Source organism: Pseudomassariella vexata, assembly GCF_002105095.1.
Source record: "Pseudomassariella vexata strain CBS 129021 chromosome Unknown BCR38scaffold_9, whole genome shotgun sequence".
In the NCBI taxonomy this organism is placed as follows: domain Eukaryota; kingdom Fungi; phylum Ascomycota; class Sordariomycetes; order Amphisphaeriales; family Pseudomassariaceae; genus Pseudomassariella; species Pseudomassariella vexata.
This window is the reverse complement of record NW_024467964.1, coordinates 1,513,031-1,529,039: the sequence shown is the minus strand read 5'-3', so window position 1 is coordinate 1,529,039 and position 16,009 is coordinate 1,513,031. Positions and strand designations below refer to the sequence as shown.

Here is a 16,009-nt window from a genome sequence, read left to right as displayed (position 1 = left end):
CAAATACCATTACATCAACTTGGCTCTTCCATTTTATCCAAATTGGCCTATTCCTTTTCGGCTTCCTCGGCCTGCATGCCGTTGACAACTCTCAGGGCCCTTCTAGGACCGATAACAACGCTAAAGAAACTGGGCTCGCCATCCATGAGGCCATCTGTCGAACTGCCGCTGGCAGTACTCCTTGTGGCACTGCTCTTCATTCTTCCAACTCCAGTATTATTTCCACTGGTTGAGCTGCCGAACCAACCCCAAGGATGGGCACGGTCTTCGCTGGGACGCGGCCGAGTACCGGAACCAGAGCCGGAGCCAGGGGTTGGCTCGTCGCTAGTAGACAGCCACTTAGGGTCGCCGAACTGGGGTTGTCCCTGACCGACCCAGCCGAACTGTTCCTCGGGGGCGTCCTCGGTGACACCGCCGTTGCGATGCTTGCGCAGCTTGTCGCGTATACCAGCACCAGGCGTAGCACCGACGAAGCCGAGACCGTCAGCGCCACCATAACGGTTCGCAACGGCCATGTGGCGCTTGTAGGCCTTCACTTGTCGACGGTACAGCCAGGCACAAAAGCCCAGGTAGGCAGCTAGGAGACCGGCAAGGCCGGCGATGACACAAGCTGCAATGAGTCCCCCTTTTGATGCGCCCGAGCCTCTACCGGACGAACTTGGCGATGTGATGGTGGCGGTGCTGCCAGAAGCGGTGATGGTGAATACAGGGGGTTTTCCTGTAGCAAAGGGACCTCCCGTGGCGGGACCAGAGGCAGGGGTGGTGGCAGTTGCGCCGCCGTCCGAAGAGCCGCCAATGACAGATTGTACCACGCCAGGCACGCGGTATCTGTAGCTGCCGGCCAGGATGCTGTTCTCAGGGTCCAGATCGGCCGGGTGTTCAAAGGCAGTGAAGCTGTCCTGCCATTGCAAAGATGATGCATTGAAGTTATAAATGCCGGGACTGTCGCAGCCAATGCCGTCACCTACAAATCCGCCAACCACCACCATCTGGCCGTCACGGGCATTGCACGTGTGGCCAGCTCTCGCGGCGGGCTGGTCGTCCAAGTTGGTGTCGACCTTGATCCAGGTAAAGGAGGGAATGGTAAGCACCCACATATCGGTGTACTGCGTCTGTCCCGCGACAGGGAGCAGGTTCTGCCCGCCGTACATGTAGATATTGAAGGAGCTAGCGTCAGGGGCCGAGAAAATAACGGCACAGGGATTGACGCGCACCTCGGGTGCTGTGCCCGACGTCTCCTGGTGGTACCACATGCTGGTCTCGATATCGTACACGTCAATTGTCGACATGCTGCTGAATGTGTCTGAAGTTTCCGAGTTATCGACGGTACCGCCCCCAAGACCAAGCAAGATGCCGCTGGGCCCCCAGCCGGGAACAAAAATGAGCACACCGTCGGCACGTTCGGAAAATCCCGACGCCTCCTGAATGCCGCCCTGGGTGATGTTACGATAGACACCGTTGCTACCAGCACCAGAGGTATGCAGTGAGTCGACGCCCGAGTTGGCGTATCCGGGGTGCGTGAACTCGAGGAGACTCCTCAAGTAGACACGCTCCGTTTGGTTAGACCAGCCCGGCATCGTCGACCAGTCGAGATGTCCACCGAAGTACCAACTTCGGCCCAACTCGGGCACGGAAATGCCAGCTCCTTCTGCCGCTCGCTTGAGGGGCACATTATCTGGCTCCGAGAAGTTGCCCGCAGACGTCTTGGGATTGGAAATCTCGAACCATGACGAAGTTGAGACACTATACCGCCATATTGACAAATCAACCGGTTCAACGAAGGGGTTGTCAGCAAATTCTCCGCCGTACAGGTACAGGTTGTTGTAGTCGTTCCACAGGTAGCCCAGCGCAACGGCAGGAGGGCCCAACGGCTGGGGGAGACCGCTCACAGCTGGTTCACTGACTGACCATGACTTGGTCAAGTCTAACGTGACGAGGTCATTATCTACCAAGTTTTTCAGCACGTCAGGTTATGGAAGGGAGTAGAGGGCTTGATCAACTTACTCCAAGTGTCTGTGGTCTGGCCACTCGATGACTTGGACTCGCCACCGTATATGTAGAGAGTGCCATTGAGCACGGCAGCTGTAAAATATTTACATCAGTAATACACCTAAAAATATTAGATACGAATCGACACTACCCACATTGATGCGCCCATCTTGTGCACACGTCGGTTGGACTGTCAGCCCGTCCCTCGAGGATAATGCCCGGGGTTGTCCAGATAAGGCTCGCATCGACACCGCTCATCTCCACCTTCTGGTGCCCATTGTTGTAACTCAGAGTAGGAATGATAATAGCAATGATCAGGGCCATTATCGTGAGCCGGGGGAGGCCTGAAACGGTCGGAGGAGGTCCACTGTAACTTGCCTTAATCCTCCCTCGCTTCCTTGGAGCCAACCTGGATAACCACCTTATCACTTTTGTGCTCTCTGTCCTCTCGGAATCTGTCGACCCTCTAGGTTTGATTGCCGCTAATGGCGACGTTGGTTCCGAAGTCAGGCCCGTCATTTGCCCTAATTCTTTCTCATCCAAACTCCTGTGTGATCGCGACTGATGTTCCTCGCTCCCGTTCTCGTCGTCTTCGTGGCAGTGGTCGTGGTCGTCGTGGTTGTGGCCGCCCAATTCGACCAATCCTACCTCCTTAAATATCGACTTTCGGCCTTTGGGGATGTTGCTCAACATGGAAAACGTTGGCAACTGGGAACTTTCGCGGAGATGGTCTGAGGTCAATGTTGAGTCGAATTGGCGCCGAGCGGTTTTGCTGCTGCTGCATCGATCTCCAAAATCCGGACGGTTTGGCGGAACTCTACTAAAGCTCATGGTGAACCAGTCAATATTTAGACATATTCAGCCTTAAGAGCGCTCGGCGAATTATGAAGTAGACAAGCAGGGTTTGCCACACTACGAGAGTGAAAAGATGCGAGTGGGCATCACCTAGAGCACCATGAGGTCACAGAGCGGCTTTTTAAATGGACTCGACAATCAACCACGCGCAGGAAGAACCTAGCAGCACCTGGGGCAATATGCCGAACGACACTGGCTTCCAACAGAGACCATGACCGGCATCATGTTGGAAGTACTAGACTAGCAATAGACTTAGTATTAACCTTGCTGACCAGCACAACGGGGTACAAACAAAAAGTGGGCATATGTTGCAAAATCACCGAGCAGATCGCTGGAAATGGTGTGTAAGACAGCTGTTACGAGTACGCATTTCCCATCCGATGCTAGGGCCCTGGCAGGGGCCTCTCACACGCTACATCATGGCCATCGAATCCATTGGGTCACTGATCAAGATGGTCGTCAATTGGATCAATTTATTGCTCCCAATGGCACCTACAGTCCAAACCGCAAAAACCTGATCCACTTGCAATGTTGCTGCTCACTGCCGTTTTCAATCATGAGCCGAGGGTGGCTTGCCGCTAATTGGCTTTCCGAGACAGGGAGTGCGAGGTATGACGACACCGGCCGACCTTGGGACCAAAGTCCAACAAAAATTCTGGAGAGAATGCTCCTGGCCGTTGAGATTGATTCCGGCTAATATCGAATGAGAAGATGAGTTGATGAGGGAAATCTAAGAGAGACAGGGTTGCCAAAGGGGCGCGGCGGTCTAGCAACTGGGACTCAGCTAGAAATCCCTCTGCAGAGCTATATCGCTAACTACGTTAGTAGCTATAAGTATAAGCTAATATAGGTATCCAATACTTAGCTCTTAATATCTTTATATTAGCTTATTAGTAGCCTGTCTGTCGTCGCCCGAGATATTACCTGTAAGCTGTAGGAAGCTCTCGTCGGTAATAATATTCACGAGATCGCTACTACCCGCGCTATTACTATGGACTATCTTACTACTAAGCGTACTCTCGAGCGTGCTAGTCGGCTTTCCGTCTTATCCCTTATTGCTAACGAGGCTAGCCCGTCTATTATTTACGCTACTATTGCCGGTCCCGCTACTTGTTACGAACCGTTAGTTTTTGTGAAGGTCAACCCTCGCAGACTCACTACAACCAGGTGACTTACAGCTGGAACACCTGCCGTGGCAGTGTCAGATGGGAAGCCAATCATAACCCTTGTAGGAGCCCCGCCAAGCGTGGACGACTTAGTCGCGCTCCCTCAAACCTAAGTTGTCATCTTCTTTCCTTCGCTCCTTAGAGTAGAATCTTCGTCGATAGCACCTAATCGAGGTCTCTACCAATGCGATGCAACCCAGGTCGTGACAGTTTTAACGACCTAACAAACCTAATAGGCCCGACAGCAGGCCAGCAGGCCTATATCAGATCTACCTCGGGAAGTAGGAATAATATACTAGGAAGGTTACGTAACTTAGCTTACTAAGTAGACGAAGTCATCATCAGAGTTAAGAGCCAACCCGTGAGCTCCAGCTGTGGTATCATAGGTCATGCTGGCAAACGACGACTGCAGTATACCAGCCTCGTTAACCTAAATGGCGAGACTCGAGCAGCTACTGCCATATGCAGCACCGAAGACATTGTATGGAGACGATATGGCCACTGAAATAAAGTTAGCGTTGTCACCTGCGAGTTGCGTGTTAGTGGCGCGTACCATAGCACACCGGTCTCCGGACCGAATTTATTAATACTGACGTACCTCTGGAAATATCACTTTGTGCCAACGTAAAAATTCTTGAATTGCACCTGTCATAAGGGAGGACCAAGCCCCTAGGCCAATAGACCAAAAGATCTAGAATGCCAGTGGATCACTGACACTTAGTCCCACTAGCTGCTATATACAGCACTATGGCTCTGTAATCGCCAGCGCCGTGACAGCACCTGTCGTTGTTATTATTGTTTCTATCGACCAACATACATCCAGAGCAATCTATATAGAAAATGGATGACTTTGCACTTCCCCGTCCAAGGGTATAAATGCTGGCTTAAAACAATCCCAAACGCGCGTCACTAGCTGCGGCTCCTGTCCCGATAACCAATAGCATAGTGATTATTATCAAGAGTGAATGGACTCAAAAATCTTGCCGTTATCGAGGGGGCCTATTCCGTTCAGCAAATTCTGCTGAAACCCTACCTCCAGTACAGATTAGTGTCTGCCATTACTCACGGTCTGTAGAAGAGACTTGAATTATGTTAAACAGAAACATATTCATCTGAGTACGTCGCTTACATTTTTTTCGGTGTTTGTAAATTGAAACAACGGCCATGAATCATAGCACAGCGCAGGTTTTGAGCACATGATAACCTCCATTACGTAGACCACTACTTACTAAAACAATCTCCTACTACTACTACTACTACTACTAAGCTGTACTCGTAAAGATGTCATTTTCCCGGGTGACGGTTCTGAATGTCATGGGCAACCATTCAAGCAACTTGACGGCCGCCGGTTTGGTCGGTTCAGGATGAACCGGAACAACACTCAGGTCGGTGAGAGTCTTAATCGGGGGAGCACCTGGCGGCGGCCGCACGCCCGGTGGTTTCCGCTCTGGTGTGGACATCCCTGCCGTTGATTCTGTAATATCACCGCGAATGCAGACTACCTGGCCTACCTGGAGGCGGCAGTTTCCATATCCATCTATGTGTAAGGTCGGGTTCAGCCTAAAAAAGTCATCCTGCTTTATCTTCATGATTCTCCAAATCAACGCGCAGGTATCTCCGGGAGCCACCGTGTAGTTACTTTTGCAAGATGGAGGGATGACGCCTGTCGCTTCGGGCATTTTTGTGGACGATATGATAGATGTAGCATACAGTTGTGATGATGAGGTGATGCTGGGGATTTTCGATGGTGTAGACAGCACCGGATTGGTTGTAGTGATTTGAGAGCTGAGCAATAAGGTTGAGATCAAGTCGAGACTGCTGCTGTGAGGCGCTATAGTCGTTGATGAAGAATTTACGCTTGGACAAGTAGTTTGAATCTTCGTGATAGTAACAGGGATACACTTGCAGGTAGACTGACTTGTAGTATTAGGACTTGACTCATTCGAAGCTAGGGGAACTTGGGCCTGATAAATGCTCTCGGTTAGAGAAGCGGATTCACTTGTATTTGAACAGGATGGAGTCCCGGTTACCGTAAGCGTGGTCGTGGTGGTTGGCGTCGTCGTTATCGTCAATGTGCTCAAGTATATGTTATCTGAAGAGGCCCCGACTTCAGATGGGCCTGCCTTCCCTGTAGTTAAACCCGTGAGTCTTGTAATCAAGAAAATTTCTTGCTGCGAAAACTTACGGTTTTCCATATACCAAGCCACTTGTGTCATAGCATGCGTGTCCGTACCGGACCCAGTGTCCTTTAGTTCAAGTCCGCGGGCGACTGGGAACGCTGCGGCAAGCCACAAGATATACATTGTCTTTGGTGAGCATACGAAGGAATTGTTCGATTTTATGGAGTAGTAAGGCAAAGAACATTTGCTGTGGTGGTGTTAAAGGGGTGGAAATGGATGGACATGTTTTGACTTAAAGAATTTATAATAATCCATAATTACTTGGTGAGCCACTGATATTGTGTCCTAGTTTTGGTGACTCAACGCTTATAACCATTTGTTTGATTCTGTCCATCACTGCTGGTGGTGAACCAACGAGATACGAGTCAAAGTCATTTTGTTTGTTCCAGCATACGCAGGAAATCACTGCATGCCCCAATTTCGTCGAAGTGTGTCAAGCCTTCATTTCGTATTTGAGTGTCACAGTAGTACCTGGAGGAGTGACTTGCGAAGAATATTTCTTGCTTGTGAAACCAGCTTTCCCTTCCTCTACACCATCATCCAAACTTATTCAACACTGCGTTATATGATGTGCCCAGGACGCTTGCAGTCACACCTCCAAGAAGGTAATCAACGTGACAAACACAAATAACTACCGACGGAAACTAATAGAGTTTATCCGGGGATAGATCGTCGGACTATCTATAAAGACCTTCAGATTTAGGGAGATACCTAAAAAGGTTATACCGAGGTTTATTAGGGTAAAGATTTAGGAAAGAATTAGTAGTCAAGCTTACCGGGTCTATTTACCGGCCCTATACGCTCGTATATATAAATATTAAATACGCCGTAGGTGTTAACCCTCGGTACTTCTATAAGTACTCCCTTAAGGGGCTATAGATGATATAGCGGGCCCTTAAGCCGCGTCGGGCGGTTATACAGGTAAACTTGTAGCCAAACGACTACTAAACCTCCTGTCCCTCCCTAAGTCTGTGCTACAACCCCTGCCTGCACTACCGATAAGTGTGGTAATGTGGCACTTAAATTCGTGTCAGATAGGGCACCTGGTTCCTAGGTTCAGAAATAATATGGCACTAGAGAAGACTAGTGTCACTTCAAGTTCAGACGGCGAAATGAACCCCTCTTCCCGAAAGTAACTCCAAAGTTACGGTCCACTTAGGGGTCAGACGCCTGAACAATGTACCTCCGACATTTTCTAAAGAATCTATAAAAGGCAGAGCAACGGGAGTTCGCGAGAACAGAACATAGAGAAGAATACACCTCATTCATATACAATCTTACGCACTTCTGACTACTCGATTGGACACACGTGATATTCGACAATTCGTCCTCAGGGGTGGGATGCTGCTGATGTGCAGAAGATGCTCGACTATTTTTTGTCGCGACAAGTCGTAGTATCTGCTAATTGGGGTTCTCGTCGAGCGTATACATCTCAACCATACGCTCAAGTGGATAGACCGTACGTGGTCTAGACGCTCGCAAGAATCGCGGCGAGAGGGCGTGCTGCGCGCCTTCTATCGTGAGGGGACGGGTTCGCCGATGAGCGTTATCGGATAGGCGAGGTCCGATAAGGGGTCGGATTAACGATTCGAATTCTGGACCGGCTGTCGAGTTATATTCCGCCGACGTAGTGCTTGACGGTCGACTGGCTAGGATGCTCGTAATCCTAAACTGCACCAATCTCCCTATTATCGCTAGGTAGGCGAAGTCAACAAGGTGGGCAGCGCGCCGTAAGGGTTGACTAAACCCCCTTGTGTGTCAGCTGCGGGATTCGAACCCACGACTCGTCACCGACCCAAGTGGGCGAGGCTCAAATCGGGACTTATCTACCAGGGAAGCGACCAACTACACCAGCCGACACTAATATATATTTTAACTGGGACGAATATACAAGAGCCGGCCAAAAACAACGGCTCGAAGTCAGCGAAGCGCAGACGCGTAGCTGGCACGAGAAGCTCGAGGGGACGGCGAAGGATCACAAAAGCCTGTGGGCACTGCAGAGGTGGGCTAGGCTACGGAGCTGGGCCCCCCCTGAGGCCCACGGCTTGCCAGATCTCCGGAGGGACGCCGGCGACACGCTTACGGCACGTACACATGATGAGAAGGCAAAATTACTAGCTGAGAGGTTCTTCCCAGACCCGTGTATAGATCTATCGGACCTCGATCGCGGCCTATTACAGACGAGACCAGAGCTGAACGTCCCTAGAATGGATATCGAGTCTATCATCAAAGGAACGGCTGCTTGGAAGGCTCCTGGCGACGACCTGATCCCCACTGGCCTGCTAGAGGCCTGCGGTGAACCCCTATAGGAGATCCTAGCGGATCTGGCAACAGCTAGCTTTAGGCTGGGGTACTACCCGGAGCGCTTCCGCTCAGCGAGGGTGGTTGTTATCCCTAAGCCTAATAAAACGACAGCTCAGAAGCAGACCCCTGGCGGCTGGGCGCCCCATTGCCCTGCTTAGCACGGTAGGGAAGATAATAGAGACGGCGATGAGCCAGCTTATCACCAAAGTAGCTGAGGCGGCCGGCCTACTACCAAACGGCCAAATGGGTAACCGCGCTGGGAGGTCCACCGAACTGGCAATACGTATAGTTGAGGACGTGGTCTATACGGCGTGGAGACGCGGGGGCATCGCCTCGCTGCTACAGCTAGACATCAAGGGGGCATTCGATACGGTCAATTACAGACGGCTGATTTCCATATTAGCCCGGAAAGGCTACCCGGAGTGGGTTCAGGAGTGGATACGCAGCTTCGTGGAGGATAGGACGGTACGCCTCCGGTTCGATGGCAAGGAGTCAGAGCCAATCCCCCTACGAGCTGGCGTCCCCCAGGGGTCACCGCTATCCCCGATACTGTTTATATTATACATTTCAACGCTGTACGAGGAGCTAGCGGAGCAGCACCCACTACTTTTAGTAGTCGGGTTACCCCATATGCACTCGCATCACACGACCTGCCGCCGGTTGGAGAGCGCATGGGCTACGTGTCAGCGGTGGGCAGTGAGGCACGGGATGGAGTTCGCCCCTGACAAGAGTGAGCTAATGCACTTTACTAGGGCCCGAGAGCCCTTGCCGCAAAGTATTCGCCTTGGGGACGCCACAGTGTCGCTGGTAGTCTCAGCGAGGTTCCTAGGAGTCTGGTTCGACCGCAAACTGACGTGGCACTCCCATGTTGAGCGTGTTAAAACAAAAATGGCAACTCAAAAGCTAGCCCTGACAAAGCTAGTCAATATGTCGTGGGGCTGCGATCTTATACGGGCGAGGCTGTTATATACGGTGGTTATCCGTAGCGCGATCGCCTTCGGGGCGACTGCGTGGCATACTATAAGTGAGGAACCGGCAGGGCCAGCTAAGAGCCTGATGGGGATACAGAACGAGTGCCTCCGGGTAGTCTGTGGCGCCCACAAAGCGACGCCGGTTCGCCACCTGGAAGCAGAAGCAGCAATCCCGCCACTAGACCTCTATCTTAGTGCCCGGGCTGCTAAGTTTGAAGAACGGCTACGGCTTAGCGGGAAGAGAAATCTGCTTCGCAGCGCGAGCGCTAAAGCGTCACATATACTCCGGCAGGATAGGCCGGCGAAGAGGAAGCAGGCGTCGCAGCTACTCCGACCGGCAGGGTACACTATGGAGAAGGAGGCCCGGGGCTCCGAGTGGATGAGTGAGGAAAAGGAGGTCCCCGCTGCCCTCCTCGGCCACTGGAGGAAGAGATGGCTCACCGGAGCAGAGCATCACGATCGCCAGCGACGCGCCATCGCTGAGGAACCGGAGGGCCCTTCGATGCAGATACCGAAAGGGGGCAAGTATTTCGGCCTGAACCGACTGGAGGCGTCTACGCTGTGCCAGATCAGGACGGAAAAAATAGGACTAGCAGCCTTCTTATTCAAGACAGGGGCTTTTGGCGTGTACTCGCCGCTATGCCGCTGTGGCGACGCCCCTGAGACGGCAGAGCACGTAATCCTCTTTTGCGGGCTGTTGGAAGGACCGAGGGAACGATTACGGGCCGCTATCGCACCACGACCACTATACTCTCGCAGAGACCTCGCAACGGCAACAGGAGAACCAGTAGTTAGTGGGACTATTGTAAGGTGGCTGCTAGGGACGGGTCGGACAGCTTCAAGGCCCAGATAGCATGGATCTTCTCAGGGGGGACTTTGTTGGTAGGTTGAGAACCAACGTAGTATGGTAGTGAACGCAACGCAGTCGCCAATAGGGCGAACCGACGACGCAGCGTATGTATTTAGTCCAGCCATTAGGGCACGGTTTGACATACGGGAGTACTAGTAGAGGTACCGGGGGCTTCGAGCCTACGGCGTATTTAATAATAATAATAATAAGCGTTCCGGGGTCTATATAGCTACTAACGTCACCCACAGGTCAATGCCCCACACGGGTCTTTGCCCAACTTTTCACGACCTCCCAACCTTTAATCTTAGATAGATCAACAACAACCCGTATTCATCCAAGAAATTAATCAGAATTCTTTTCATTATCTGTTTCTACATCTGCCTGACAAGCTCGCGCATTATGTCCAGTTCCTCCGCAAATGCCACAGCGCCTAGCACCCGTTGCCCTCCTCCTTGTAGGACGACTACTTTCACCCTCTTCCTCACTTTCCAAACCCGTATCACCCCTAATAGCCCGTAGAACTTGTGCATCTTCTATATTAAGTGGCCCACCATACTGGATTTGCTTGTTTTTGGTTCTGCGACGTTTGCTTAGCACATGGTTAGTCTCACGAAGCTCTTCGTTCTCGCGACGCAAGATAACATTCTCTTGCATCATTGCATGCGTAGCCTTTGCAATCGAGTCAATTGAATGAAGAATATGCGTCGGAGAGCTGTCTTGATGCCTCTGAATGCTATTCTTAATCAACGTTGACTGCGATTCGGCTTCAAGGGTGGTAGTAGGTGTCTTAGAAGTCCAAGTAGGGGGTAGGAGTTCTGGGTCGGCAGAGGGTGTACGCGCGACTTCTGCGACATCCAGGGCAGATATAACCCTGTCGGGGTCAAAAGGGACAATTTCAGCTGCTTTGAAACCAGATCTGATGTTTTGTTCAGTAAAAGCAGCGCCAAACGCCTCCAAAAAACCGGCAAGGAAATCCTCCTTCGCAACGTGGGTATGATGCCGCCGCATCAAACCCTCAACAAACACACCGTACGCCCGTTTCAAAACACTAAAAGGCACCAAGTCGAGAGGCTGGAGCTTATGGGACGAATGGGCAGGCATAGGAAGGGTAATGATGCCATGGTCCTTGCAGTATTGTTCGAAATCCATCGAGTGATGGCTTTCGTGACCGTCAAGGATCAGGAGGCGTTTGACACCCTTCGTACGATCGCGTGTGTGCAGATCGAAGTGAGCTGCCCAGATGAGACCAATATCATTCGTTGTCCATCCGTTGTGGGATAGATCAACGACCCAATTGCCCGGTAATGTGGTGTCGCGATACCACGAAGCGAGGTGAACTTTGGCCGCGAAGATGATGTACGGCGGCACCGCCCAGCCTTGGGAATTGGCCGCCTGAATGACAGTAACCCATTCCCTATTGTCTTGCTGGGCTTGCCTAGGCCTTCCACGTCTTTCGGTACTCGTAACGACCATGCCGGTTGAGATCATGCCCATTAAAAAGCCCGTCTCGTCAAAGTTGTAGATATCCTCCGGCTGGATGCCGTGCTTCGCTATTGTGTCCGCAACACGCTTAAAATAACCGCGATACGCGACAGGATCTTCGCAGAATGCCCGCTGGTAATCGATTCGACGATTTAAACGCGTCCGGAGTTCTAGTTGTCGCCGTACGAAGCTCGAGGCCCAGTTCTTGCCGACGGGTGACGCGTCGCGGTCGCGTCGGAGGATATTCGCCATTTCTTCAACGTATCGAAGCCGGTGAGGAAAAGTTCGCGAATCTAGCTCAATTACGCGTCGGGTAATCTTATTCTCTTCGGTTTCGGTCATTTTCCGTTTGGACATGTTAGTAATGTGTAATGGTTGTACGCCTTCGTAACGGCGCTTCAATGTCTTATGGTCGACTTTGAAGATTTTACCAAGCTTGTTCCAACTTAGGTGAGGATCGCGTCGTTTAGTTTGGATGGCTAATTGAAGATTAGCTTCACTAGATTTGCGTGCCATGTTGTGGAAGGGAATAATTATATAAGTAAAGATGGAAAGTCAAGATTTCTTGAAAAGTTGGGCAAAGACCCGTGTGGGGCAATGACCTGTGGGTGACGTTATAGTTATAGTTCGTAAGCTATCCGACTATAGTTAAACCTAGTAGTTATCGTATAACGGAAGCCTAATACTCCCCTTCACTCTGTACTATTGCCTCAGCCTCGCCGTACCCTGACAAACACTCCTAATCAGATCCGGCGAGGTTAAATATTACCTATAAAGCGAGTCCTATTAGACTTTAACTTCCTTGAAATTTGCAAACCCATAGAACAGCTTCTGTACGTCCTTGGATATGACGAAACACTTCCACCAGCTTAGACGTCAGCATCACAACACACGGCAGCGTAGAGGATTCCCAGAGTAAAGTAGTGATTTGAAACAACCATATCTAAGGACCCGACGAAACGACTCTAGATGCGAAGCTCGTAACCGTGCGCAGCGGCTTCTAAGGGATACAGATGAAACCTACAGCATGAATTTCAAAGCCTTTTTACCCTTTACCCAAGATTGATATCCGGTTTGCTGGCTACTTGAGGGCCTGCACGACAACAGACGCTTTTCTGAGGTTATAAAACTCTGGGAAACATGTCATGGATGCATGGTTCGATGCTTGCATTGACGCCAACAAGAAGACTGAGTGGACTTCTCCTGGATGTCGCGCCGCACGAGGCTCACTGAGAGATTATGTGGGACCATGACCATGCGTGTCACAGCTGTGATCGCTAGGCGCCATGCAATCCGAGGTTGACGCTGAATTGTCAGTTGTGCCCAGCCTGCTCTACCAGGACCGGCGATGACATTGACCAAGATTACGGCCGTACGAGGGCTATCTCTTGCGGCCAGACTCGAATGTTCCGAGGAATGCCAGACGGGCTTTTCGGGAGACGTATTTGCCCATACCGGAGAGCGTGAAGAGATGGTCGTAGTAATCCGACCGATCCTCATTTGCCTTTCCCGTCCCCTTCCGAGAGCAAAGGTCTTGCTCAGAGGGGACTAATAAGTACTTTGGACACTGCGAAGTGTAATAGAACACAATGAAATACCTAAATTAAATTACTGTACATCGTTTATCATTTCAAGTTTCCTCTAGTTATATCCATTACTATTGCTAACCAGTCTAGTTACATTAGCCGACTCCTTTACCTTCCATGCTAAATGGACATATGCACTTGGCAAGAACATCTAGAATATATGTACTATCCATACCTTCATTGTTAAGAGTTTTAATTGAAGGCCATGTTGCACAGCTATTCATTAGTAATAGAGATGAAACTTCAGGAAATTTCAAAGTGTCTCCCGACAAACTTCCGAACAATTCTGTCCTCAGTCAAACGGATAAGATTGCTTGTTGAGAGAAAATAATTCAATTCGGCGGGGTAGCGCAATGGTAGCGCGTTGCTTTCCGGTGACGTTTGTCTCCTGGCAAAGGTTGTGGGTTCGAGTCCCATCCTCGTCGTGAATATTTCAAGGCTTTGTAAGGAATAGTTTGATAAGAAAATCTATTGTGCACAATTAAACTTTTGCCACTAACGTGAATGTACACCGAGGTGGGCCACCCTTACATAACCTCGCATAGAAATTTTACGATAGTAAAACCACAATGCCGTAAATCAATTGAAACTACTCTGAATCTTCCTCTCCAGAAGATGGCAATGCGATCTTACAAGTTTGTGCATTATGCTCAGTCCCGTTGCAAATACCACAGCGCCTCGGGCGCGTTTCAACACGCTTTGCGCGACCACCATTTCGGCGCTCTTCTTGCTGTAACTGCGTCGCCAACTCCCGTAGGTCCTGTCCTTCTTGAAAAATAAGTGATTCTCCTTCCCGTAATTGCATTTTTTTAGTCCTCCGGCGCCGGCTTAGCATCTTATTTGCCTCTCGAAGCTCAGCGCACTCGGCCCGTACGAGGGCGAGCTCGTGCATTATCATTTTTGCTCCCTTCGCAAACTGGTCGACAGCTGAGAAAATATTCGTCGGAGAGCTATTCTGATGCTCGGAGATGCGCTTTTTCAAAAAAAGTAGACTGTGCATGAGCCTCTATCGGGTTCTGTGGCGTCTTTGATACCCACGGTCGGGTTGCGATTTCTGGGGAGCCAACAGGCGTCGGAGTCCGTAATCGTACGTCCAGCTTTGAAATCACACTTTCTGGATTGAATGGAACAAGTCCTGCCCTTCGAAAGCCAGCTTGAACGTTTTTTTCGCCGAAAACTGCAAAGAAGGCGTCTTTGAAGATAGGAAAGAAGTCCTCCTTCGCGATATGTGTTAGTGACCGGCGTATCAATTTCTCTACCATCTGGCCGTACACCCGCTTTAATGGACCGAAACAGGCCACGTCAAGTGGCTGGAGGATGTGAGATGAGCGCGGAGGCATACACAAAGTCACAATTTTGTGTTCTTTGCAATACAGCTCGAAATCGCCGGAAACGTGGCTCTCGTGACCGTCCAACACTAACAATCGATATATCCCGGACTTTCCATCTTTCGTACAATTATCGAAGTGTTTAATAAATTCCATACCGATCTAGTTAGTCGTCCATCCTTTTGGACTAGGTCTAATTCTCCAATCTTTCGGAATGTTGTCGTCTTCGTACCAAGAAGAGAGGTGGTATCGGCCCGCAACAACGATGAACGGCGACAGCGCCCAACCGGTAGACTGGACCGCTTGGATTACGGTAACCCATTCCCGGTTACCTTGCTGTATTGATTTCGGCCTGGCACGTCGTTCGGAGCTCGTAACTACTATATTGGTTGAGATCTTGCCCATCATAAACCCAGTCTCGTCGAAGTTGTAGATGTCCGACTCTTGGATACCGTATTTCGCGATAACATTCGCAACAAGCCGAAACCAGTCTGCAATAAGCTTTGAATCTTCGCATTGGGCCCTTTGCTAATCGTAAGGACGGTTCCAACGAGTTTTCAACTCTTTGCGACGTGCGACGAACCTCGAGGCCCAGCGCGTTCCAATGGGCCCTGCGTTACGTGTCGCGCGGATAGAATTTGCCATTGCTTCCACATCAGCAATCCGGGGCGGAAACGCTCGTGCATCTAAGTCCAGTATATGCTTGATAATGACCTCCTCTTCTAATTCTGTCATAGTTCGTGAATTGGGCAAAATATCGCGTCGGAAAGGTACGCCGTTTTTACGCGTTTGGAGGGTGCTTCGGGGGGCTTGGTACGTTTTTGCCGCTTGTCGGAGACCAAGTTTTTGGTCATTTTTGAGAGCTTGAAGGGCTCGCATTAAGTCTGCTTCGTTGTATGACTTTGCCAAATTGGTTGTTGAGAAAATCAAAGATTAAGTTGGCCGGTCGCGTTGGCGCATGAAAGTGGTCAGCTCGGTGTCATGGCCAGCTCGGTGTACATTCACGTTATCTAACTAGATATATTAGTTAACTACATATCTAACGTACCCCACAAGCAAGTTGGCCACTGTTTCTTGGCACCGTATGAATAACTTCAATAACTTAACTAAACTAAAAAATAATAATTCAAACTCATCGGAATCTTCTTCCTCGTACGTATCTTTATCATTCTCACAAGTACGAGCATTATGTCCGGGCTCTCCGCAGATCCTACAGCGCCGTCGGCATGGTTCGGCCGGTCTCGTACGACGACGACTTACACGTATATCATCCTGTAGCTGCTGTTCAATATCCCGTT

At 50.4% G+C, this 16,009-nt stretch overlaps 2 protein-coding genes and 1 non-coding gene across 3 annotated transcripts; 1 reads left to right on the top strand and 2 right to left on the bottom strand.

The window, feature by feature from the left end:
• Positions 1 to 47: 47 nt before the first annotated feature.
• Positions 48 to 2,682, bottom strand: BCR38DRAFT_458970 (uncharacterized protein; the record flags this gene model as incomplete). The annotated part of the gene is made up of 3 exons (XM_040862231.1): positions 48 to 1,945; positions 2,005 to 2,082; positions 2,145 to 2,682. 3 exons carry the CDS (start codon positions 2,680 to 2,682, stop codon positions 48 to 50), a joined length of 2,514 nt encoding a protein of 837 aa, XP_040714311.1.
• Positions 2,683 to 5,272: 2,590 nt separating this feature from the next.
• Positions 5,273 to 5,689, bottom strand: BCR38DRAFT_486745 (uncharacterized protein; the record flags this gene model as incomplete). The annotated part of the gene is made up of 1 exon (XM_040864067.1): positions 5,273 to 5,689. One exon carries the CDS (start codon positions 5,687 to 5,689, stop codon positions 5,273 to 5,275), a length of 417 nt encoding a protein of 138 aa, XP_040714310.1.
• Positions 5,690 to 13,722: 8,033 nt separating this feature from the next.
• On the top strand, positions 13,723 to 13,808 carry BCR38DRAFT_t225. The gene has a single exon. It is a non-coding gene; the product is annotated as a tRNA-Arg (tRNA).
• Positions 13,809 to 16,009: the final 2,201 nt, after the last annotated feature.